Raw genomic sequence first — 25,968 nt, forward strand, 5'->3', positions numbered from 1 at the left:
GCCCTCCTTAGCACAGCACGGACGCTGCTCCTCCGGGTCCGCAGAGGCTGTCGCTTTTGTGCTTTGCCCCCATCCTCAGATTTAGGGGAAAAGTTTGAACTCTGGACCTGCCAGGACATGGGAACCAGCCTTTCGCAGAGCGGAGCAGGACCCTTCCCCTTGCTTTGTACGCCCCAGGCTCCTCAGCCTGGAGGGAAGCCCAGCGAGAGAAGAGCGCCTGGCTGTGGAGACCTTCCCTCAAGCCTGGTAAAACTGCTGGCCGGGTGCTGGGGAGACGTGCGGGGTGTCCAGCTCCTTTTCCTCGGCTTCCCACAGGTTGTCATAGCTGAAGTCGCTCTGGAAGCTCTGGAGCTCGGCATAGTCGTGGTAGGCTGCGGAGTCGCGGTGCGGGCAGCTGGCCTCTGGCAGGTCGTAAGTGCCGACATTCCCATCTGCAGAAAAACGGACCGAAACGCTCAGAGAGCTCATGAGCAACCCAGTCTGCCTTCTCCTTTGCCGGCAGAGAGTACAGGCGAGGGTCAGCGTAATCGTAGCCCACACGCAACCAGATCTGGGCAAAGCAGTGGAAGCGTGCCGTAGAACAAACCACGAGCCCCCGAGTGTGACGGGTGGCCAGAGCCGGTGGGCAAGTGAGTGGAAGCCAAGACAAATGCTTCCACCAGAAAGACGCAGGTAAGGAGCAGGGTGACAGACTCGGTCCCACCACAGGGACGCAGGAGGAAGGAAAGACACACGTGAGTCCTCACGCTCCCTCTCAGCCCTGCTTTGAATGATGCTTATAGGGACAGACACCGGCGAGGAGGGGTGGGCTGCAGCCTCCCAAGAGTCTCACCTGATGGCTGCAACAAAGAGCCCAGATGTTTCTCTCGCAGAGAAGAGATCTGAAAAAAGAAGAGACACACTGATGAGGATGACTTAGCACTGCAGTCCTGGGATACCACACACCTTCTCTCGGTTCCCCCATCCCTGCTCCCCAAGATGCACCCCATCACAGAGCAAAGGGCTCAGAGACTCCGCTCCTCCAGCCCGGAGAAAGGCAAGCCGGGACCCCTGCACCCTCATGTATTCCCTTGCAGCCTGCGCAGTGCGGAGCACTAGGACTGCGGTTACAAACTCACCTCTTCAAGGTAAGAAGCATCAGCAGGAGGCCGCAGCTGGAGACGGCATGAGGTGCCTGGGGTGCTGTAACTCAGAGCCGCAGGCACCTCTCTGCATTGACTCTTGGGCACGGGCTGGCAGTTCCTCTTCTGCGGGGAGAGATGCTGGGGTACCGGGATGGCTGAGCATCCGTTCGCCTGTGCTGAACCCGTCTGTCCGTGACACTGCAGGAACTTAACCAAAACAAACTCTAGATTTGATACCTGTGATGGAAAGCTGGGGAGCTACTCCTCCACCTGTAAGCCAGCCCTGCTATGAACAGACTTAGGCGAAACAAGGTTTTTCTGCCTGCCCTGCAAAGTCTACTACGTTCCAATCCTGAAGGCCTTAGATGGGAAAGGAAGAATGGCTGCGAGTCCCTCGCAATGACCCCCAGGGGTAGTGGAAGTTGGCCAGATGTGAAGGTAGTAGGATGAAACAGAACCCTCCGAGGGAAGGGAGGACTTCAGCAGTACGGGGGATGCCAGCCACAGTCTTTTCCCGAGAGATGCGCAAAACCAGAAATGTAGCCTTTAATAGGCACTCAGTTATCGCAGCTGGAATTTTTGGGGGTCGATAAAGTGGTCTCTGTGCCTGACTCATCTCTAGTTTCTGTAGACTGGATCATATCTCAGTCTCCGCCTTTGTTTTGCAGTTTCTGGCTCTTCCTGGGATTATTGTGACGCTGGCATCCAGTGATAAGCCAGGGGAAACCTGTTGCCCTCTGACTCTGTCCTGACTTGAAAAAACAGAGAACTATGCTGTGCCCTGTCCCACCCCAAAATGGAGGCCTCACGTTTCCACATCCCGCTCAGGCAGACAGCAGGAAAAGAAACGGCCCGAGGCACGATTTCTGGAGCCAAAAGCCTGCGCGCTGAGTCAGGGCCGTAACCAGCAGCGAAGGCGCAGGGTACCTCTTCCAGGATGCTGGAGCCTGCCACGCTGCGGGCACTGGGAGAGCTGGGCGTATAGGGGTCAGCGTACAGGGGGGAGCGGGGCACGGCCGGCTTCTCCAGGGAGCTGGAAGCTGTCGAGGGTTGACTTCCCACCAAGCTCCATCTGTTCAGCTAGAAGGCAGAATCGAAACGGGAACATGGCGTGCCGTTCCCTGCTCGCGACTCATCCCAGGAGGGATGGGAGCGGGGAATCTCCCTGCAATTCAAGTCCCAAACGCTGCTCAGCCCTGCGGGATGGCGGGGCTGACTCCTGCCTGTGCTAACAAGGGGATTTCCCTGGGACTAAGGCAGATGCGCACTCATCGAAGGGAGGGAAATACGGCATCACGCGCTAAACCATCGATGGACACATGCTGGAAAGCCCTCAGAAGAAGAAGCTGTGTCCTATGAAGTAATAACACTCCTACTTGCAGAGCACTGGTGCTCGTGTTGCCTCAGGAATTAGTGCCCAGCATCTCAGGGCTCCAAGGGAGCATCTCAGGGCTCCAAGGGACGTTGCTCCATCTGCCGTGTTTAACCTCACCTCCCATGGGCCATTTTCAAATGGAAACAGCTTTCAACGTGCGCCCTACAGCACCTGCCAGGACAGCTATCCCCGCACGTAGCACCGTAAGGAAAAGGCGAACCGTGCACCGGTTCCTCCGCTGCTCGACCCTTCCCAGGCAGGAGGGCAGCCCAAGCGCATCCCAGCCCTCCTTACGTTGCTCAGGTCCAGGTGCGGCAGGGGAGCCGCCGGGCGACGCCGCGAGCCGTGCGGGGAGTACGGCTCGTTGTACACCGGGGACAGGAGCTCGCCGTTGGGGTTTTCGGGAATGAGGCTGCAGACGGTCCTCTCCGTGTCCTGGCTGGGAGGCTGCTGGCCACAGGGCCCACATTTGCCCTTGGACTTTCTGGCGCTGCCCCCCCTCCGCAGGTCCTGCGCGGGCAGCCCGGTGCTTGGCCAGTTGGTCTGTGCCAGGGACTGAAACAAGAAGAGACAGACCCCGGAGCTGGTTCTCCTCGGGCCAGCCCCAGATAGGCAGACCCACCCCGGGCTTTTACTTTGGGATTTCCTGACCTTTGAACAGTGCCATTTTGCCCTTTTGCAATCCGTCCCAACAATCCTGGGGCAGAGCGGAGTATTGGGCTGTAACTCTTCGGCAGACTTTTTTTTCCCCTTATCAGCAATGACAAAGCTGAGCCGGGGCAAATACAGGCTCCAGGCGTGGATTTGCTATGCCGCATAGCAAACACCGACCACCCGAGCTCAGCCCATCCAGGCACCCGGATAGCTCGCTCCGCTCAAAGGCAACGTCTGTCCCCACACGCATCCCAGGCTTTTGGGGGGTTCACTTACATGGAGAGGCTGGGAATAGCCAGGGGAGAGGGGGTCTTCGAGCACCCTGCTCTCAGGCATCAGCAGGAAGGATTGTCCGTCGGGGAGAGAGCCGCTGGTCTGGGAGAGGTGCGTTAAGGTGGCCACTCTCCCTCCCGACGCCCAGGAGTTTGTACGGCCGTCAGAAGTGAGCGACCCTCTCCCACTGCCGGCAAACTAGATGGGGAGAAGAACAGTGCGTGGGAACAGCCCTCCGCGTGGCCGCAGGCGCATCCCACCCTGACCCCATCCTGGCCGCGGTGCTGGCAGGGTTGGTCTCCCCATCCTCGCCAGTCCCTGCTAACGTCCTTGTGCCGATGCCTCACCGCACAACACTGTCACAATCTGTGACCGGGGGCCTGCTTTTGAAGGAATTTAATGCAATAAATGCCTACGTAATGTAATATAGGGCTTCGAAATAATTTGCAGGGATCAGCAACTTCACGACAGCCTTCCAGCAGGGCACCTGAAGGCTGCTGCGTCACAGGAGTACTCACACGTGGCCAGAGATAGGACAGACGGGATTCCTGGGAGACATCTATTGATGACCATGCAAATCCACAACATCTGTTACCTGGCCGGGGTGTGGCAGCTTTGATCCCGAGAAACTCTCTGATCCGGAGAGGGAGGAGTCGGCATTTCGAAACTGGGCTGTTTTGAGACAGTAGAGCCACTCCTGGTAATCATCATAGCTGCGGCAGATCACCCGGATCGAATTGATTAGTCGACCTGTAAAAACATCGCTCGCTGCTGTTACTGTGTTTGAGCGACAGTCTGTGTCGCTTCCTTCAGAAACCCATGGGAATCCCCTTTCTCCATCCCTCCCCACGTTCTCCCGGGATCTGGAGACCCCGACACCGGCGCAGGGACAACGGGAATGCTCTGCCTTCGGTGCTGACCATTTGCACCTGGCTGAACGTAGAACAGGGGCAATCACAGCCCAGATCTAAACGAGGGGGAACGCTGCGACAAGCGCTGCTGCTGGCTCCCAGCCTCTCCCTGCTAGCAAAGCCCTGCAGCCAGGGCACGGACGGTCCGAAATTTCCAAGCAGTTCAGTTCACAGAGCTTGGGTGCCGACGGGAGCGAGCACAGCCAGGAAGACGACCACAGCAGCTTAGCAAAACCAGCCCAACCCCAGAAACCTCCGCGCCTGCTTGCCAGCGCACCCCTCGGCACATCGGACACGCACCTTCTATTAAAAAGGAGGTTTTCTCATTCTCTTCAAAAAGCACTTGGATGGCGTTGAGTGGCAGCTCACCCTGTTGGAGAAAGAAGGCGGCTGAGGACCGTGCCGCTGAGCGCAGACACGTGGAGCGGTGAGGACAACGTGGCTGCCCCTGCCCGCTTGAGGGTTGGAGCATCTGCAGGCACCCGGCCGGCGAAACTCCGCTTCCACAGGGGCTTTCCCGTCAAGGAGGCCAAGAGGCTTTAGGAGCCTAGCGCAAAGTTTTGCCACCTTAGCTGGGAGCGCAAGGAGGGGAGCCCGCAGCGCAGGGCCGCTGGTGAGGATGGGGCAAGGCTGGCAGGAGCTTGGCTGCTCTTCATGCAGCGTGGGGAGAAAGCACAGCTTGACCCCATTGGCAATCCCATGAGGGTCTCCTGTGGGGAGGAGGAGGAGGAAGGGGAAGCTCAGAGCCTAAATTGCCTAAGCTGGGTCTGCAGGAGACGAGAGGCACCCAAGCTGCTGCTAATCTGGGCGAGGACTTGGGTACCTCTCTACTCTTATAGGTGTGCTGGAGAACTCTGTCTCCAGCAGATTGACTCAGCGTTGTCCTTCCCTGCTCACAGCTCGCTCTCCCACCACCAGCCTTATTGCAGGAACAAAGCCTCTGAAGCCAGCGTGACTGCACGAGCTGTTTCTGTAAGCTTTGTGCTTACAAAGTCCTTCCGGAGATCTGAGCTTGGAAAAACACTCCTTCCCTTCTAAGTTCTGTTTTCGACAGTTTCCCATAGTTTAATGGCTGACTTCTCCAGAAAACTTTGCAAACATGGTTCTGAACGAGGTTTTAGTTGCTGGACTGGGACTTCCAGCCTTGCAAACAGGAATCCCCACAATCCATACCCTGCAAAGCCTTACAAAGACAGGGTTGAGCCCTGTAAATGCCAGCTGGTGAAACGTGAGCTCTCGTGCTGTAGGGCCCAGTTGTGAATGCCACTCCTGTGATCGGAGCGAGGTTTGCCCCTGGCAGGCACTGCACGTATGTTCCTATTAGCAGGGAGCTGAGGCAGAGAACCTAAAGCAGCCTGTCCCTGCAAAAACTCGACTTAGAAGCTACCACGTGCTATTGCCCCTAAGCGCAACAGTACCTTTGCATGCACATCCACCCCTGTCCTCCTTGCTGTCCCCCCGTGTCCCTTGGCCATTCCAACATTTGCCACGGGCATTGGTCTGTGCCAGCCCCAGCTCTCATGTGAGCTCTGTGGGACTGGCAGAACAGGACTGCCTGTCCCAGACCTCTTCTGCTCTTCTGTTCTGCTGCCAGATGTCCTTTAAGTGTCATCACTGACACTTTCATTCTCTGGGATAGGCAACCTGGCAGAAGGGCCAAGGGTTTGTCAACACTAAATTAGGACGTAGGTCTCCTCTTTCTTTGGGGCTCCCTGAGGTGAATTTTCCTTACAGAAACGGAACAAGAACAGTCCTGGGAGAGCAGCTGAAGCAGATTTTACACTGGAGCTGTCTCACAGATGAGCTCATTGCTTTATTTCTCCTCTCTCTCATTCTCTGAGCAGGGGGAAACCAAGTGACACATAGTTCCTTTGTTCCTTAAGCCCCTGTTCACCTCAGCTGGATGTCACCCTAACCCTGTCTGTAGGCACGGAGCATTAGGCGGGGGAAGCTGGTGGCAATGGCCCCGGGAGCAGCTCCTGGCCAGGATGGCAAACACAGGGTCTGGGAAGAGCTCAGGAGATTAAATTCCCACCTCACGCCACTCTCCCCCATGCCCGGCAGAGGAGGAAACACAGAAAGCAGGAGCAAAGCCCTGTCATTTAGCCAAAGGTCCTCTCAAAAGGTGCAATCGGTCAGGATTCATTTGCCTAAGGTTACGGGCTGCAAAATAAGGTGTTTAGCAGAAACTCCTCATCACGTCCCCACTGCAAAGCTGTCCCAGCTGCATAGGCTCTGGGGAATGTGGCCGACGTGACAGCTTTGCCACAAGGGAAACATGGAGCTCAACAGGGCGTCCGTGCTTTGTGCTGGCCAGCTGCCTCTCTGCAATAGCCTGTGGGCACACGCAGGCTTCTGTGGTATTTCTCCTGCACCAAAAGCGATGGATGGGCTGAGCAGCATGGGAAAAGCTGACTTTGGGAGGGAAAGCTCACGCGACGCTCCATGACTTGTTTTCCCCTATTGCCGTAAGAAACGAACTTGGACGCTTCAACTGGCGCGGGTGCTGCAAGGCTGTGCGTGGAAGGGGCCGGTGACGCTGAGGACAATGGCGTAGGGCTTCCCCCAGAAGATTCGGCAACAGCCTCCTGTCCACGGGAGGGGGCTGAAACACCCGGGGGCTTGAGTCCCACCTAGGGAAGCGCAGCAGCATCCCACAAATAACACGCACGCTGGCTGCAGAAAGCCCCTCCAGCCTTCCCCAGGCACGGCGTGAACCTGCCCCCCGCCTCCAGCAGCTCCCCCCTTGCTATTTCTACCTCGCCCAGGGCTTTTTCCCACCAGCGGTGAGCCAGAGGCTGCTGCTTTGGGTGAGCCCCATCCCGGCAGGCTCGGCCCCTGCCTTCCCCTTCCCTGTCCCACACACAAATTTGGCAGCGGCAGCTCCTGTGGTTTGCATGAAACTGAAGAACAAAAGGGCCGGGCTATTCCTTCACACACAAATTGTAGAGCTCGGTGTCTGCTCGCAGGGAAGGGAAGTTAATTTGCAGAAGCCCTCGGAGAAGGCTCCTGTGCCCTGACATGCCTGTGGAAAATCAGGTTCCCAACGCAGTGTCACAGGCTGGTGAATCACCTCCTGCCCGCGCTCCGCTGCGCAGAGCCCTGCCATTACCCCAGCGAGTGAGACGCCCAGGGACCAAGGCTCATGCACCGTGGGAAGGGAAGATTGCACGGACAGGGCAGACAAATCTGGTTTAAGGTTTCAAAAGAGATGAGTTAATCTGAGAGCCCAGCCCAAGGTCCCCTTACATGGTGCCCCATTCCCAGAAGCTGCAAACAACACGTTCCCAAAAACAAGCTCTGTCTGAGGTGTGTCACACAAGCCACCAGCTGCTGGAAAACACCCTCCCCTCTTGCACTGGGGATGGAGGAGAGCTCTGACCGGCATATGTCCCTCCTCACACCCCTTCCCTTTGCAGGCACAGCCATCTCCTCCGGCTGGGGAGATGCTCTATGCTTCTTCCCAGGGGTAGCCCTTGAATTAAAAGCAGCCCGCGTGGCTCGGGGCCTGATGTGGACACGGTGAAATCGTGTGAAGAAGGACTCCACTGAGCTCACACTGAATTTCACAAGCCCTCAATCTCTGCAGGGTTTCCTTGCCACCGGCTCCTCTCTCAGCGACGGAGAAGGATGCTGCTCCTCTGAAGGAGCAGCTCAGCTCTGCTCGGTGGTGCTGCACGTGCAGGTTCACAGACAGTTCAGCGCTCTTTTTGGCACATTAGTTCTAGCACGGGGAAAAGAGGGCCAGAAAGCACGGGGCTGTCTAATAGCCATGGCGATGATGTCTAAGATGGATGTTGGCAATCAAGTTTAAGGGCCATCCAGCCCTCAGGCAACGCGAATGCCCGTCTGTGCTGAGGCTCCCAGCATTGCTCCTACAAGCAAAGACACACCAGTGGACTAGAGAAGCTCGTCTCGCATCCCCCGGGACACTCAAGCCTCCACATCCCTGTCGGCCCTTTCGCTGGCATGCCCAGACATCGCTCAGGGCCCTTGTTCCACAGAGGGAAAGAGCAGCAAACGCCGTGCGCCGGCAGCAGCCTCTCCTCTCTGCCCGCCAGCCAACTAACTGCTTTTGCCCTTCCCCACCAGCATCCGATGCGCTGCCGGGATGCTACCTGCTTCCAAGTGGTCCCACAGAGAGGGGCCTGGGAAGAAAAGCCCCCGCAGGGCCACTCTCTGGGGCTGTTCCAGCTCCCGTCTCAAGCAAGCGAGCCAGGCTCTCTGCCAGCCTACCCACACAGAAACATGCCAGCCTCCCTCCTCCCAGAGACTGAGATTCCTTGGCAGCCAGCTCCTCTCCCCCCGGGGCTTTTGTAGGAGGGCAAGGTGTTTCTCATGGGAAGATAGTTTGCAACATCCCTCTGCCGGCTCACCTGCCAGCTGGCAAGGGAGCAGCGTGGAGGGATAAGCCCTTGCCAACACGAGGAGCACAAGGGAACCCAGGTGGAAGGGAGGAACAAGCCAAAGAAGTGCCGAAATAGCCGCTGTGGATGGGTAAAAGAGAGCGGGAAGGTGCTCCAAAATGAACTTACCTTAAAACAGAGGCTGTTGCGCTCTTCAGATACTATCACCAGCGTGGACGGGTAAAGCACTAACAGCCGGTCATGCTGCTCCTTGGAAAGTAAAATGGAAGAGGGTTCCCTGTGAGCAGCCAGGCAGGGCTCAGATCTGGAGAGCCCTTTACTTTGTCTCTCTGACAGCAGCCTGAGGCAAGGGCTCTGGAAACAGCCGAGCTGCTTCCCTGCCACGGGGCTCCATGGGAGATTCCTGCCAGCTCCAGCTGCCAGCCCTGTCCTGCAACTGGTTACACACGTGCTGTCCCCAGGCACCAACTGCTGGGCCACGGGAGGAGTAAAAAAAACCTTATCCCCTTTACCGGGATGTGGGTAAAATGCCCTTTCAGGGACCCATTGGATTAAGGCAGCAGGTAGGCAGGAGTCTGCGCCTAGTCACTGCATCCGCTGCCTTTTCTGAGCCGTGCTGGCAGGAGGTCGCTCCCCAGAGATGTGTCCTACCTGGAAAGGCAGATGCTGAAGCTTCACTTTGGAAACACAGAGGACATCGCCTAGGGATTCCCGCTGGGTCCCTCGCCACTCCTGGACGGGCATGTTCTGCACGGACCACCGCAGCTCCTCCTTCCCTATGGAGCTCTGCTTCCAGTCATTCTAGGGACAGGAGTAGAAATGAGAAGCAGGGTAGACATGTCCTCCCCTAAGAGTTTAGCTAGCACATGGCCCATCTAAGGACACTTTTCAAGTGTGGCAGAAGCAGGAAAGAGTAAATAAATCTGTGCAGGAGCCAGTTTTCCAGCTGGGACTGAATAATCATACTTGCGACCTAGCATCATCTGTACATTGCCTTTCAAAGGGGAATACCTTTGTTTTACAAGTGGGGACATGGAGACAGGGAGGGAAGCAAAACAGCCCGCAGAGACTGGAAGAGAAGGCAGGTCTCTTGAATTTGGTCCTGTTTTCTAGGCTCCAGTCCCAGTCTCCGCCTCCAAATGTTTTGTAAACTCTAGATAATTGCACAAACAGGCAACTGTGTGAGAATTTCTCTGAACCAGACCCAAACCTCTGACCCTTCAGAGGCTGTGGTGGTGGCACCTCTGGGTCACAGGTCTCCCTTTCAGCACACACGCCCTGCCAGGCTCTCTTGCAAAGCCTTTTCTTTTTGCACCCTTCCCTCGCAGGAGACTGCACAAAAGGCAAGCTCCAAAATCAGAAGCTGTGTGCGCTACACACGCGGCAGAAACGCAGCAAGCTGTCGTCAGGTCTCAGCAGTACAGCACCTTTGGGGTTGCCGTTCAGACTGAAATCCCACACTCGCTCCGGCGCTGGTTGCACAGACCCAAGACCCTAAGGCCATCTGAACACAAATACACGGTTCCTCCGTAGGCAGAGGAGTTCCCAAGCAAGAACATGTCTGTCCAGCGTGAGTAATTAGCACGTCTATCCAGGGTTATTTTAGGGGTGGTGGAATAACTAAAGGAATCGAGAGCTTTGAGGTGTATTGCCCAGGGTCAGCTGTAAGGCACTGGCAAACAGGCAGGTCACACAGAAGCCCTTGCCACGCTGCTGCCCTGGCCCAGGCCAGCGCTCTGGCAAGGCTGGTACATGCTGCTGGCAGAGAGGGGTCAATTCCCAGGCATCAGAAAGGCTGAACGACAGACCACGCACAGCGCCGGCAGCTGCTGGAAGTGGTACGAGTGGCACCGAAAGCCCTGCGCGCCGTGCCAGGGGGGCACCTCCTTGACTGATTTAGCGAAGCGCTCAAGCAGCCGGCCTGGAAAAAGGGGATTAGGCCAGGAGTTAACCCCACATCTCCTTCCAATGTTTTGAAAGAGCAGCAAGCACAGCGAGGAGCATTTGGAAGTGGACCCGGAGCCCCTCCACCCTTCCATCCCCAGCCCTCTGCTCAAGCTCTCCAGCCCGGAGGAGGTGCCCAGAGCCCCCCACGGGGCACTCAGGATTCTGGAAGAGGAAGATGTTCGGTGAGCGCCTAGAAGCGTGGTGAAAATGGCCAAGAGAGGCTGGCTGCAGAGATTATCCCTCCTACCGAACGCAGCAGGAGCAGTGCAGCATCCACCCAACCGGCCCAGCTTCCCCAGTCATTCGGCTCTGAGCCCACGGCATGGGAAACGGCCGCGCACCTCAGCGTCCCAAGACACCAACCTGAGAGAGGAAGGGCAAGCCAAGGCTTCCTCCGTTCAGCTGGATCTGTTTCTCCAGGTGATAAAGCCACTGCTTCAGCTCTGACTCAGTAGGGCAGAACACGATAAGGGGATTCAGCAGAGGACCTAGGTATGCGAGACACAAGATGAGCTGAGCAGATAAGGGCACCAATTGCAGCACCAATAAGTAATCGGCTGGCCAGAGCTGTTATGCTCAGCACATCACACCATGGGTCGGTCGCCTGCGAGTGCATTGCTCTGCTGTCATCATGCTCCAGTGTTCCTGCCACCGCCTTGAGCACGTTGCCTCACATCAGCTCACATCTAGCTCTGACCGCCAGCCACTTTTCAGGCCAAAACCAGGCCAAGAACAAAAATCAAAGGCAGTACAAAAGTCAGGCTTGAAGTCAATAGACGGATTTCAGCTTTAAAAGTCACCAATAGTTCGTGAAAAGCATCTCTGCCGGCGGAGGCTATCGCAAGGTGCTGCTGCAGACCGCCTAACTCAAGGCAAAAGTTTCATGCTATTTCTTAGTTTCACTTTAGCATTCTATACGTAGAACTGGTAGCTTTCTGACACTGTTTATTTATTGCTTCGCCAAATATAATCTGTGCCAGACAAGCTGAAACTGCTCTCAGACATACTCTTGAAGGGAGGAACAGCCCTATATCTTGTTGATTTTAATGTTTCCAGCTATCATTCGCTTAGTAGCGTGAGCAAAAAAGTCTCACACACCCTCTTGCTACTCACTGCAGACAACCTAGTGACGTTAATAATAATTTCTGGCAGGCTGCAGAAGGCATGTTATGATTAATAATTTACCAGTGATCTCATATTAAGCCATACTTGGTGCATGCTCAGTAAGATCTGGCTTTGCGGGACTTGGAAGTATTCAGATAAGCAAGTGCACTGGATAAGCATGATACTTTGCCCTTCTGTGGAGTCTTTTATCCCATAATTCCTGCATTATTTAAGAACAACAGTCAATTAAGACTTTGAAACACCTCTGCCTGCCAGGAAATGCACCAATACAGATAAAGCAGAGGTGGGGAAACTGAGGCAGAGACTCCCTGAGTGACTTCCCATAAGTCACTCCGTTCCGATCCATTACGGTAATTACGTGTCAAACATTACTGGCCATCTAAGTGTCTATGTACCACTGTAGCTCTGGAGTTCTCTCGTCTCCTCTTGCCTTGGTTCCCCTGTCTTTGCAATGGAGGTAAAGTGACTCCCTACTTTATAGAGCTGCTGGGAGGGTATAAAGGTGCTAGCGTTACCTAGATATTCTGGCAGCTCTGAATACTCCTCTGGACACCCAGGCCCTTTTACAAACAGCAGGAATTTTGCTGGTAGGGCACGACCCTTAACATGGCACTGCTTGTCCTGCCACCTCCTCTAAGACCAGCCTTTCGGATGTATCCTGAGGGTTGTTCGCGTTGCCACAACTAACCAGGGCCCCGAAGGAAGAGAAAATGAGAAAAGAGACTCCTGCCTAAGCCTGAAGCCTGAGACATGCCCGAAGCTCGTGCAAGGAGCTGCTGGGGAGGCTGTGAAGCAGAGCCTGAAAGGCTGCTGCTAATTCAGTTGCTGCCATTTCCCTCAGCCCCAAGGGCACGTTTGCGGCAGGGCCATGCCACAGCCACGCTGAGCAACCTGTGCCGGCCTTTGTGCTGTTTTCTTCCTCCCTGTCCTTCCTCTTTCCTTGCGAACGCTTCCAGAGCAACATTGGAAGCAAGAAAGCCCCTTCCTGGAGCAGCAGCAGTTTTTTTCCCCACCCAAATCTCTGTCTGGAGACACTAAAAAGCTGCCACGTTTGCAGGTGAGGCAGGGCTAGCTCAAGGTGCTCAACAACTCCATCAGCATCAGAGGCTGTGCAAGAGATGGACCGCAAAGCCAAGGCGACGGAACAGCCGCCGTCGCTTGTCCGTGCCAGTGCACCAAGGGACGGCTTTACACGCTGCCGGGCTTCCTTCTCGTGCTTCACCTCCGCATTTCCAATGATCACGCCAGCATCTTCTGACGTACTGAACTACCCTAGAAAGTAGAGTTCATGGGGAACTACTGGGGCCGCAGGATTTCACAAGAGAATGGATGCGTGTCTTTTTGTGTTTCAGAGTCACGAGACGAAAGACTTCCACCCTGACCCTGTGTGGGGCCTCGGACAAGGTTCTTATCCCCTCCGAGCCTGGATTTCTCCCCCTCTAGCAGAAAAATAAAACTGCTCCACTGATCCCTCGGCAATCCTAAATATCGCTACTTCCCTGGTTTCTTCGTGTCACTGCTTCCCGGTATATACAGCACGCTCTGTCAGAAAGGCTTTGGTCTGTTCTTTCCCTAACCAGGACACAAACCCAACAAAGCTTGAGGCAATTTTCCACCCAGCGACGCTCCTACATGTTTTCATACAAGCAGAACAAGTCCACCCACCCCAGTGCAGGCACCCTTGACAGGTTGTGCCTGGGAGAAGGTTTCTTTCATTTTACAGACTCCCAAAAAGGGTTGGAGAGCCCTGCCTAGTACAGTGTAACAAGACCACAACTCAGCAGTCCTTAAAATTAATGGGTCATTTGTACCAGCTCCTTCTTACAATTTATGTAATTTTTTTGTTTGAGTGACCATTGTATAACTTTCTCTCTAACAGAGGACACCAGAGTACGTAGACAGCGGGCCTAGGACTCAAATAAGCTTTCCTGGCTCTGTATCCTTACTGGGTTATTTACTTACTTCTGTGTACTTCAGTGCTTTAACTGCTACTCCTGGGGGCTTGCGACTGCTGTAATTCAGCAATGACTAAGCCCAAAGAAGCCTCCAGCCAAGCTGCAGACCGGTTGTTACCCCAGGAAAAATTTTATAAAGCAAGATCACTCAGAGAAAAGTCTAAAAAGCTTGTGGAGGCAGGAGTGCTGGTGAGGGACGAGTTGGTAAAGTGACATTGGGTCCTGATAGCACCAGCCTGGCATTACTGGGGGAGGCAACTCACCTCTCGGCACTGTTGCCCATCCTGTCTACTTGAGCAGTGCCGTACATCAGCACGCACAGCGCTTGCACGCGTGCCTGCTCCGAGTCGCTCCCTGGCTTCGGGGTTTATATGGGAACAAGAGGTGGGAGAAGGTCTTTTATCCCATCCCTTCGTTCAAATGTGGTGCACAAAGGGCACATGACTGGGCAGAAGTGGGAATTGTCACCGTGTGTCCTGAGTATTAACCAGCTGGAGCACAGGACCATCCTTCCTCTGCGCTCCCTACCCAGTCCCTTCCCTGCCTGCAGCCCTGGGCATCACCGTCCAGGTGTTTAGGAGCAGAGAAGCCTCGGAGGGAAAGATACAAATGCTGGGAGGAAAAGCTTCAGTTCTCTGCAACCTCTTTCCACAATGCAGTTCTTGTCTGGGACTGGGTCAGAGCGGGACAAGGAGCAGAGGCAGTCGTGATTCATACACCCTCTGTTCTCTGCTCAAAGCAAACCAAGAGGCACCAACCTGCAATGCGGAAAGCGTGCTCCTCCTGCCCAGTGCTCTTCCCGTTCTCAATTTCACACACATTCAGCTCTTTTAAAGGCAGCAGTCCCTGCATAAGAAGAACACACCATTATTTTGGGGGGCAGCCCGCAGGCAGGCTCTGCAATTAATGACCCTTTGCTGTGGGAGACTGGAAGAAGACTTGTGGCTCACAGTGTTAGACTTGAAAATGTTGCTCTGGGGCGAAACATTTGGGACTTCGATCCAGCACGCTTCCCAGAGGAAGCAGGTTCAGCAGTTCCCTGGGCACCGTGGGGCCACTACTACAGCAATCCTCTGCCAAGCTTGCAAGAACTTTCTTTGTATTCCAAGTCTTCCAGCTTTAAGAGAAACCTCAGCAAAACAACGCTGATTTAACACAAGAAAGCCAGAAGATGGAAATGACCATAAAGCAAAATTGAGCTGTCCAGTTTCTATACTCCAGTTCTTCAGAGTCCCACCATAACGAAGCACAAGAACAGGTGACAAGTTTGTGCTCCCTGTCTTGGGCTTTCTGAACAAGGACTTGAAAAGGTGTTAATTGCTGTAATGTCTAGGGACCAGTACTGGCACATTAATTCCTTTTTAATTCCTCTAAAATTAATAAACTAAGGAGCTGTTTATAAAGTAAATGGGAGATTTTGTACTATTGTTTGTATTCTGACGTGTCTTTTCAGCTGAAGGCTGGCTTGCTGGATGACTCGGGAGATTGTATTGGCATATTGCATTAACCTCAAGTCACCTAGAAGACAATAAATCTTTTCTAAAAGGAACGAATTTTACAAACTTTTACAAAGCAGCCATGCTCAGTTTTAGTTCCTCTCTTGTGCAGAGGGAGACCATATTCAGGGCTTCCCGTTTGTTCGCTTGTGGTTTTTCGGCCGCATGTGCAAAAACAGGCCATTGTCTGTAATTCACCAGCATCGTCAGGTTAAAAAGTTTGATGGTTTGCTGGGATAGCTCCCCAAGGCTTCCCTCAGTTTTTTCTTTGCACCCTCTCCCACGTGCCTCTTCCTCTGCCCTGCAGATGAAGAACTCCCCCTTGGTTCAGAAGCCAGGGCTGAAGCCAGTGGGATTTTGAGCAATAGGGCTGAGGCCGGTGGGATTTTGAGCAATAGGAGCTCTGACCCTTGCCGAGGCACAGCTCTCTGTGCTTGGCACTCCACGCAAAGATAAGTCCAGGTAGCCGAAACACCTCCCATCCCTAGTCCCGCCTGCCAGCCCTGCACAAGCCCCTATCCCACCTCGGTGGGGTCCTTTATCTCTACCCACAGGCAAGGCCAAGGACCCAGGTGAAACTGAGGCAGCCCCAGCAGCAGAGCCCCCTCCCTTGTCACATCCCATCTTGCCCAGTGCCCCCAGTTTGGCCATACTGCCCAACTCCCCAGTGCTTTCCCCAGCGTGTCCGGCTGATGCCCTACCTGGTAGGTGAGTCCGTTGGAGCCCATAGACTGGAAGTACAGGTAAGACTGGAACAGCTCCAAGAAGCAGTCATTCACCTCCTGCAGAAAAGACACATTTGGGGGTTTATCTCAGTTCGCCTTCCTCCTCCCAGCTTCACTCTGCATCTCAGACTGATCTGTGCACAGAGAAGCCAGCGGTCGCTTATCCAAGGGCCACCACCGCATCTCTGCTGGTGGATCTGCTGCCAGCCCAGCAGCTGAGCGTGGAAGCAGAGCCCAGGTCCCCACTGGGGTGGGAGCCGGTGGGTGCCAGCCGGTACCCATGCCCCATATAGCAGCAGAAGTCCCCGGGCCACGCAGTAGCCCAAGGAAGTCTCCGTGTGTCACATTTCTCAGAATTACTCTTTACTTCCCAGTCCTACAGGGTGTCTCCGCACCTGAGAAGAGAAACACCCACAATCAGGTGCCACAGCTTACCTGGCAGTGCTGGAACTTAAACTTGACCTTGGAGTAATAGATCATTTTGCCCAGATTCCTGACAACCGTTTTCCTTCGTCCCTTCTTAAACAGGCTGGGGAACCTCTGGTCCAAGTTTTCTTTCTGGTTTTCCTGGTTCTGAATATTCTGTACCAAGGATTCAGGAAAAACACATCAGAGGCGGTGGAAGGTGGGGGCCTGATGTCTGGAAGAGATGTTCACAGAACATTTTCCCAGAACGGCTTCCTCAGAAAGGGCAGGTGTCTGGGCCGGGCTGTTTGTTGGTGGGTCTCCATCCCCGCGTGGAGCTGGGGTTCAGTTACTGCCGGGAGGCTGTCCTCCCTGGACAGGAGGAGATGCTGACCTAAAGGGAGGCTTTGTGGGTTGGGAAAGAGGGGCTGCAGAAGCACATCCTACATTTAGGGTCTCCCAACTCCACGGACCACCTCCTGCCATCCTAATCAAATTCCCTGGAACAAGGACCGATCGAGACTAAGCAAACACAGCTTGCCTTCCACTGGGGTTAGTGGAAAGGTTTTCTTTGCTCTAGTACCACCTGGATTCCTCAGCTCTCCCATCTGCTCAGATCCCTCGGTTTCTCTAGGTGCAGTCTGTTGTTTCAGGTGCCCAGACAATTTTGAGGCAGAGTCCCACAGCCATAAAAGCACTGCGAGGCACTGAGTCGTGAAGACGCTCGTCGTCAGTGCAAAAAGCTGAGGGAAGCCAGCAAGCACTGCGGGAGAGCAAGGGCTGATGTGAGAGGGAGATAGCGCTCAGGGCTACGGGCTTCCCAGATTTCCTGCATTTGGGTTAGATGGAAATTCTTCCTTCTGTGCAGTGGCACAAACCCACATCCCTGTGGCACCCCACTGCTCGCAGCACGGGGCTGCTGCTGCACTGTCTGGGTACTGCATAAATCCCAAGGGGGAAAAGCTCTCCCTGCAGTTTCTCTGGGAAGAACATTTTTATTTCTGGGGGTTGGTCGAGTCCCCTGGGTAGGAGGGAAGGGCTGTATCTCAGCGAGGCCACAGACATCACCGATTCCCCCCCCAGGTCTACACCCCCACTTGCATATCGGAGCCTTAAATGTCAGCTTTGTTAGACACGTCACGGACTCCGGGTATTCATTCCCAAGCAAAAGAGAAAGGTAGGTGGGAGACGCAAGGTTTGCCCCGCTGCTCAGTCGCCAGGCTGGGAGCCCACCTGGCTGGGAGCCCACTCTGAGCACTGGTGGCCACATTGGCTGGGGACACTTCCCACGACCACGCAGGGGCTGGGAAGGCAGGGTATAGCGGTGGCACGTGGCTCCCAGGGGCTCATAACGCTTCAGTCCAAACAGCATTTCCAGGAACGAGCAGGGGATTGAGCGACAGCCCGTCAACCCGCAGTCAGGGCTTTCCAGCAGCCAGACCCAACCTGTCTGGCCCGCGTGTGCCCGCTGCCCGCGCGTCGTCGTGCCAAGGAGACAGCTGCGTAAGCCCCGTGATAAATGACGAGCCAGCAGAGCTAACCAGATCTGTTTTGCTGGGGCCTCCGTGACTCACGCCTCCGGCATGAGATTAACCCTTCTCCTAACCCTGCCAGGGGACGTCGGGCCAAGAGGGGAGCTGGTGAACCAGTAACGGGAACCTAATGCCGTCGGGACCCTTTCACCTGCAAAGCCTGGGGTTCCTTCCAGGGCCTCACTGGATTTAGGTAACTCTTTTTAGGGACATTTTCTCTGCTCAAAGTCTCCCTCCTGCTTTTCCAGCCGGCTCCACGCAGTACCCGTGAGCACGTACCCAGGTCCTCCCCTGGAGGTGGGAACCTGCTGCCTGCCAATTAATGGTCTCACTGAGAGGCAATTAAGCGTAGGAAAAGATTACATTTGTGCTACAAGCCGCTGTCAGAACAAAGAGCAACTGATCACCTGACAGCTGTGACAGCAATAACAAAACACCGCTGGGATAAGGGCAGCAACCAGCAGCAGGGAGGGGGGAGAGGATAAAGTAATGAAATTACGGACAGAGCGATAAGCAGCAACGCCAGCTTACCAGCTGCCCGGGGGATGCTGCTGCCTGGAACGTGGCAGCCAAATTCCCCAGTAATAAGTAAGGCCCCCAAGAAGCAAAAGTAACGTGGGAGCTGTGAATCCAGCAGCAGCTTTGGCAAAGAGCTCAGCCAACCTGCCAGCTTCCACAGGGATCCTCCCGGGATCAGGAGGGAAAGAGAGCGCTTCTGCTGCCGCTGTTCACGTGGCAAGAAACAAATTAAACGGAATCCCTCCCTCTCCCAAACAAGCACCTAGCAGCCCCAGATTGCAAGGCTTTGCAGCAAGACTGAGAAGAAGGCTAGATTTAGTGGCTAAGCGTGGCGGCATCTCCAAGACCGTGGTCAAAAAGGGATCATGTCACTGAAATGACAGCAGGCGCCGTCCGCCCGTGCCACAGCAGTCTTTCAAGTCCCGGCAGTCTTGTTACTCGTGGTCAGGTATTGTGGTTTTGCAGGAAGAATTGGGACTGTTCAGGTCTTTTTTTTTTTTTAACCAGGCAGGTCTCTCCTGGTTTTGTTCCTAGCAATTTTATGTCCTTCACTGGCGTGCCACTGTTAAACCCCAAACGAATACAACGTATGCCTCACAGCTTTCCACATCTCAGGAGAGCAGCAGCAGGGAGCTGGACACCCCTAAACCCAACAGCTACCCCAAGTCCTGGGTAAAAGCAAAGCACAGCCTGTTTGTGCTGCACCAGGGGCAGCAGTGACACCCACCTCCTACCTGCTGCTTTTCATTCCAATACTATCCAAGACGGTTACAAAAACAATCCCCGTTTTTCCTGCCGTGGAGCTGAAGCCCATGGGAAGGCCCATGGGTCAGGATCAGACCCCCGTTCCCAGGCAGCGTGCACGGCCGAGCGGGCTCGCAGGTGGCATGGGCAGAATAAGCGGCCACAGCTGCCACCTCCAATTCGGTGGTTTTCTCCGCGAGGTCGCTTACGCTGGGTGGCACAGAGGTGGCATCGGAAACCATCCTGCCCTGGCCACAGAGGGAGCCTGGGGGACTGGGCATGAGCTCATCTGTTTTGTCCATCCGCAATTTCTGTGGTTTCTTTGTCCCCCACTTGGAGAAGTAGGCTAACTAGCGCTGGCTCAGGCTTTCTCACTCAGAACAAAAACCCTTTGTAAGGTTGACGGTGCTTCCCATAAACTCCTCATCATCTGCTTAGGTACAACGGCAATTTCCCAGGATGCGGAGGACTAGACTAAACGCAAGCTCTGGAAAAAACAGCTCCTGCTGAATCTCAGATGTCTCTGAGCTCAGACCCACGAGTGCATCCCTGCCCGCTCTGAGACGGTCTCGTTTCCAAACATTCAGAATACAGATTGCGGACGATAGCCACCAGCATCTGGTCATCCCCCAAAAAGCGGTACTGGGAACCCCACAATGTCCCGTGAGAGTCGGGGACCAGAGCTGTCACAGCCTCCTCCACGAGCATCACTTATCTCCCTGGCCCACGCACCCCCTCAAAACCGTGGGGATGCCTCAGGGTGCAGCCAAAATGAAAGGAAACTAGCATATATGATTCCTCTGAAATCCTCCCCAGCCAGCTATTTACTCCCCTGGCTGGGTTGTACTGGTGACAAGCCTTCTCCTCCCCCAGCCCCATCCTGAGCAGCACCGTTCCCGTTAGCTCAGCTATCCCGCTGGGTTTGAGGCAGTGCAGATCACTGGAAACCTGGTTTCTCTCAGGATTTGGTGAAGCAGCGGGTCTCTGGCAGTGCAAGTGCCCTGACATGTCTTCTCGCTCTCTGCCTCTGTCTCGGATGCCTCATCCTACAGGTAGAGCAAGTTAATAATTAACCTGCCTCAGCCCCTGCAGACCCCAGTGACTCCCAGCTGAATCACTAACCCTGGCAGCAGGAAAAGCTCAGCCTCGCAAGGCTGGTGCCCTGGGGCTCCGAAAGCTGCTGTTTAATGATAAAAGAAACAAATGAGAAGCACCACTCTTCTGGCACATCCTCCCCCCTCACTTTTGTTGAGGCTTCGCAGAAGCCGTAACTGGGAAGTACGGGAAACGGGCCAGAAGGCTGGTGGGAGCCAAAGGCTCCGGTTTTGTGTGCCAGCCGCCCATGGCAGGGTCCAGCGGGGCGATGGTTTTTGGGGATGTCACTTGCCCCAGTCCCAAACTGCCTGCCATGGCCAGAGGTTTGGCAACCCCATCTCCTCTGAGATTGCATGGGAAGAGTCCCATGCGGATGGCTCCTCTCCAATCTGACCGCACAGCGGCTGGTCACCTCCCGCTTTTGGAGGTGTTTCTCCTAAAAAGACGGGAGTGGGAAAGGGACTAAGCCAAGGCTTTCTCCAGGCCACACAAGAAGCTTGTGGCTGAGCAGGGCGTTTGAATCCCATCTGCCCCAGGCGAGGGTAACATCTAAACAACTGCTCCACCCTCCTTCCTTCCCTGAAGACATCCCACTCTCTTGTGCTCCCAAATGAATAATCTCCCGGTGACCTTTGTTCTGTCGGCTTGCAGGATTCATCTTCCAGGATCCGCTAACGTGACAGCTCTCCCTGCTTCCCCAGGGGAATCATTCAGGATCCATCCAGGACCTGGTCCCTGGTTGCTGCCCAACCCTTCTGGATGCCAGCTGAGTCCCATAGGGAACCATGCCCGTGCCACATTCCCATTACTCTCGCTCACAAATAACAGGCAGGTCCGTGAAACATTCCCAGTTCTGCTGTGCTTCCCACCTGTACAGTTCAGGGCGCATTCCCCAGGAGAGAGGACGGCACTCACCCATGGCCACCTCGCGAGCCAGGAGTAGGATCCCCGTCCTGCACCCTTCTCAGGCTCACGTGAGGAAAAGCAAAGATCCTTTGGGTTGGAAAGGGCCAACCTGGGAGCAGCTGAATGGAAAGGGACTGCAGGGTGCCTGCTTGTGGGGAGCAGACATTCGAATCTCTGCAGCAACCCAAAGTACACGAGCAGGGCTGCTCAGAACTGGGTCCTGCAATACACCAAGCCCTTGACAAGCAGCTCATCACCAGTGAAATACCCCTAGCCAGCAGCTTGAAACTGAAGAGATAATGTCCTGCTGCTGCCCTTCTCTGAAATAACCTCTGTCTAGCTGTGAGCCTCTGCCTCAGTTTCCCCTTCCCCCCCACATCCCCATAGCCTATTTGCCACGCAGCGGTGGAGATGTATGCACAGTACAGCCCAACAGGCCCTGAAGCTCGGTCCACGTCCCTGGCCCACCCAACGGGACCGAGCAAACATACTGGGATTCATCGATTCACCTCTGCTTTCCCTGAGCAGTGCTGGGAAATGGGCCATATGGCCACAAGGCTGGTACATGCCTGGGACAGACATGCCCTCCCTGATTACCTTCCCAAGGCTTATTGCTAATACACTGCCTGCTCCGTCTCATTCCAGCGTGGGAATGAATCATCTTACCTTTGAATGCTCGCTCTAATTTTCCCTTCCTCCACAGGCTACCCAGAAACAAAAGAACCACCAGCAAAGGGTGTGTGTGGGGGGTGAGATATTCCCACCACGCTGCCTGCTTTGCTCTCAGCACGACCCTCCCGCCCCGTCGCACGTTTTGGCTGATGGCAGGTGCCCTCAACACCTGCATGGGGACCCTGGAGCAGACGTGACCTCCATCTCCTTGAGATAGACCTGCTGCTACCCCCAAATCCAGCCCCATCATCCCTCTTATGCACAGCGCTGTCCTTGGGGTGGGTGGGAAGAATCTCCGGGAGCAGTGGGGAGGGGGGTTGGATGTGTTTGTACTTGCCTTTCCTGGAATATACTGCAGGATTTTGTCTGTGGTCGTATCTCTCTCCTGCCCGCCTTCTATACCAAAAAAGCTGGGCAGTTTTTTCTTGCCATTTTGTCTACAGAGGGGAGAAAAAAACCAAAACACACATGCAAACACAGTTCTAGGCTGATGCATAGTGAATTCTGCCCAGAAATAAGGAAGCCAGAAAGCTAAGTAAGCAATTTGTCACGGGCTTTCTAATCATCCCAGCCCAGCAAATGACTGATAAACCGCCCGGGAGAATTGTAATGGGGTTTGTGCCACACTTGTTGGCGTTTCTTTGCTTTTTTACATGTCTTTGCATAACCAAACAACCAGCTAGGCTCAGCTGTGTCTCCAAATCAGCAGAGGGACCAGATGTTCCACTGCAAAATACAAAGACCAAATCCAGTCCTGACAACTACTCCAAAGCCCCTGGAGTGGAGATGCGTATGTACACATACACCAACATATATTCACGAACAAGTTTTATTTCTATCTTTGTGGTTTTCCTCCCTCTTTCCTTCCACTCCCAGCAAGGCCCCCGGCTTCTCCTTGCATGCACACCATTAACGAGCAGTTACCAATGCCGTTTAAGAAGCACTTTGCTGGGACTCCCCGGCAGTCGCTCTCTCTTTCAACCAGATTGCAGCGTTTAGTTCAGCAGAAACCGGGCTTATCTCCACGGAAAGCCGTGAGCGTGGGAAGCCGGGAGTCAGTGGGGACAGGAGGTGCTCTGGGGCTTGGCTGCTCCGCTGCCATGTCAGCTCTCCAGGCTGCAAATTCCCCAACTGATCCCCTCTCTTTTACCCCACAGTAGCTCCACAGACTGCTACGGGTTTTCTCCCAATTTATAGCAGCACAGGAGACCGAGGGGATGGTTTCAGTGTCTCCTCTTGATTAGAAACCCCTCAGCCTCACGGAGTTTAAGGGGTTTGTCTCAAAGCCCAGAACGTACGCTGAACCCGACGTAGATGGGGCCGGCAGGTTCGTCAGGAATCATCCCAGTTTCCGACAGAGCTGCTTTCCAGCCCGGAGCGCTCAGGACTCTGCTTCACGGGCGCTTAGGTACCAGCAGCACCACTTTGACTGGGCTGATGGGAGCACGGCAGTGGGAAGGGCAGTGTGCAGGGAATTTTGCCCCGCACTCCATGGTAGAATTTATTTTGGGACAGCCGTCCATCGTCGTGGTACCTGAACGCTGCCCTGGCCAGCCCAGCAGCAAAGTTCCCAGAGGATTTCACAGACATTCGCTGTTGTGTTTTCCTTCAGGATTACAAGCGCAGGTCAAATTGTACGGGCAGAATGTCAGGATTTGGGGCTTTCTCTCTAAAGTAAGAGGAGCGTGAATGTTGTTTTTTCACCCCACAGCACCGCAGCTCTGGGTGCCGTGAACAAAAAAAAATCGCAAGTGAAAACAAGGAGTGTCAGGCGTTCTGCACCTTGCCCTGCCTGTCTCAGAGAGGGGAGTTTTTAATTTGCAAAGTGAAATGAAATAAATGGCGTTTCTCCTGGGGGCAGTGCCGTCGGGATATTCCGCCGGCAGAGCCCTAGAATTCCTTCCCAGGCACTCATGGCGAGCCGACTGCGTTTGGCACTGCCCGGCACCCTGCGAAACCACGCAAAAGCCCGATTCTGCCGAGCACGTAAATAACTCCCGGCTTTCCCGAGCGGGACTCAGCCGCTAGCCCAATTCTGCGTGGTGCATCGCACGGGAGAAAAAAAACCCACAGGGAAGCCAGCACCGCTTGGAAAAGTAGTCCAGAGTAAAAGCCAGCGTACTTACTCTTTCTTCAGCGAAGGCTTCCTTCGGAAAGAACCTCCGAGCCTCCCAGGTGCCTGAGGAACGCAAGTTATGTTCCCCATACCGGCAAGTACTGGAAGGAAGCAAGCGGGGAGGTTTGTGTCTCCGTGCGTGCGTGTATGTGTGTGTCGGGCAGACGCTCCCCTTCCGCTGGGACTCGGGTGGGTGTGGGCTGTGGGAGGCTTTCGCCTGGGGTTCCCTGCTCCTGCCCTTCTCCTCCGCCCACGTTTTGGGAAAGGGGGGGGGGGGGGGGGGCTGGCAGTGCCGGTGCTGGGAGGAGCGAGACAGGTAAGAGGCAAAAAGCAACCCCCATCCTGCAGGGGGGGGGACAGGCAGGGGTCTGCCTGGGGGGGCACGGTGGCATCCCCCATGGCAAGGGTCCCCTGCGAGCCATGGGGGGGGTCCCTGCCCACCCACCCCCCCACCCCCCCCCCCGAGACCCCCTCTCTCTCTGCCTCTTCAGGTGAGAAGCGTTTCAAGCTTGGGGGATTTCTCGAAGAACCTAAGCGGTGCCCTCAAAGTGGGTGAATCCAGTCTGGGACCTAGTTTTCCCCAAATTGAACAGAATTCAAAACCCCCCAGCTTAGATGGAGCGAGCGACCACGGCACGCTAACGTTTCTTACCGGCAAACAGGGCGAAGCTAAAGCCCTTAATAAATGTGTCTGGAGCGTTTTTTTCCGAAAGGAAATCGATCACTGTTCGCTTCAGCCGGAAGAAAAAAGGGCGCAGAGACATAATATCGGTGATTATAGTTTAAGCGGTCTCCGAGGTGTTCAAAAGGCTGCACTCCGAACAGTTGTATTAGTTAAAAAGAACCAGCCTGGATTAGAGGTGAAGTGAAACAAAGAGTATAAAAATATAACAAATAAACAGGGGAAGGTTAGTGTATTTTGAAATCTAGGAATTACAGAAAATTGATAAAGGAAGCAAAGAGCAAAAGGAAATGTGTATGACTAGCAAAACTAAAGGGATATTTATAGAAGAAATGCTTTAAAGGGAGACAAACCAAAGATTCACGACCACGGCAGGAGTCCCTTACTATGTGGAAATAGAATTAATAATAGCGAGTAGTTAATACAAAAGGTACACGCAGAATAAATATTTCTGTTCTATGGATTGAAAAGAAACCAGGCAGTATAGTCACAGGAAATGACAAATCCCTTTTCATTCCGCGGTACTGCAGGTGGCTCTTAAAAAGCAAACACAAAACTTAGATGCTCTGCATCGCCAGGTCCAGAGAATTCAAATCCAAGAGTTTTACAGGACCCGAACAACAAAGGTCTTGGGTCGCTGCTATTCATTTGCAGTAAGTCTTGCAGGACCATGGAATCTGCAAAGACATTGCATAAGTTAATGGGGATACCAATATTTCAATGGGTAAAGAAGACCATCCCGGTAATTATGGGTTTGTCAGTTGACACCGATTCCTAGGAAAATGATGTGACAGCTGTTAAGGAGTTTGATTAACTTTAAGAATTAACGGCGGAGGATATAATTAATACAAATCGATGTGGGGTTATAGAAATTGGATCTCGTCAAACTAATTTAATTGCTATCACATTTGAAAAAAAAAGAAACCAAACAGATTTGGTTAATATAAATACTAGTGCTGATCTAAGAAATTACTATGGAGCACAGGATGTGACACATCTACGCGACTTTCTAGTAACTCTGAAACACTGCAAAGACTGCAAGATCCACAAATCTATTACAGACTGGCCAGCCAGGGAGAGTCAATAGCAACTGGGAACCGGGACGGCTCTCTGGGAAGAGCGTGTCTGCCGGCTGCTCCAGGGAGCAGGTTTTGCCTCCAGACTGTTTCGAGTGACAGTCCAGCAGCTCCATCTTGCTACGGTAGCAGAGAGGCTACGGGGAATGCAGCGAGGCTGGAAGCGTCTGCATGGGGAACAGGCCTGCGACAACCAGCTGGCAAAGAAATAACGAGAAGAGACACAGAGAAAGTGAAGCTGGACAAGTTCAACCTAGGAACAAGGCATA

General features: G+C 54.3%; 1 protein-coding gene across 1 annotated transcript; it reads right to left on the bottom strand.

Annotated features, from left to right (window-relative positions):
• Positions 1–237: 237 nt before the first annotated feature.
• On the bottom strand, positions 238–24,031 carry LOC126040511 (pleckstrin homology domain-containing family N member 1-like). The gene is made up of 16 exons (XM_049805008.1): positions 23,952–24,031; positions 22,163–22,262; positions 16,388–16,534; positions 15,929–16,009; positions 14,490–14,577; positions 11,015–11,139; positions 9,356–9,505; positions 8,873–8,953; positions 4,638–4,707; positions 4,022–4,176; positions 3,430–3,624; positions 2,794–3,054; positions 2,052–2,204; positions 1,119–1,331; positions 833–881; positions 238–431 (listed from the first exon to the last, which is right to left on the bottom strand). Exons 1-16 carry the CDS (start codon positions 24,029–24,031, stop codon positions 238–240), a joined length of 2,142 nt encoding a protein of 713 aa, XP_049660965.1.
• Positions 24,032–25,968: the final 1,937 nt, after the last annotated feature.

The sequence above is a fragment of the Accipiter gentilis genome, chromosome 1, assembly GCF_929443795.1.
Source record: "Accipiter gentilis chromosome 1, bAccGen1.1, whole genome shotgun sequence".
NCBI lineage: Eukaryota > Metazoa > Chordata > Aves > Accipitriformes > Accipitridae > Astur > Astur gentilis.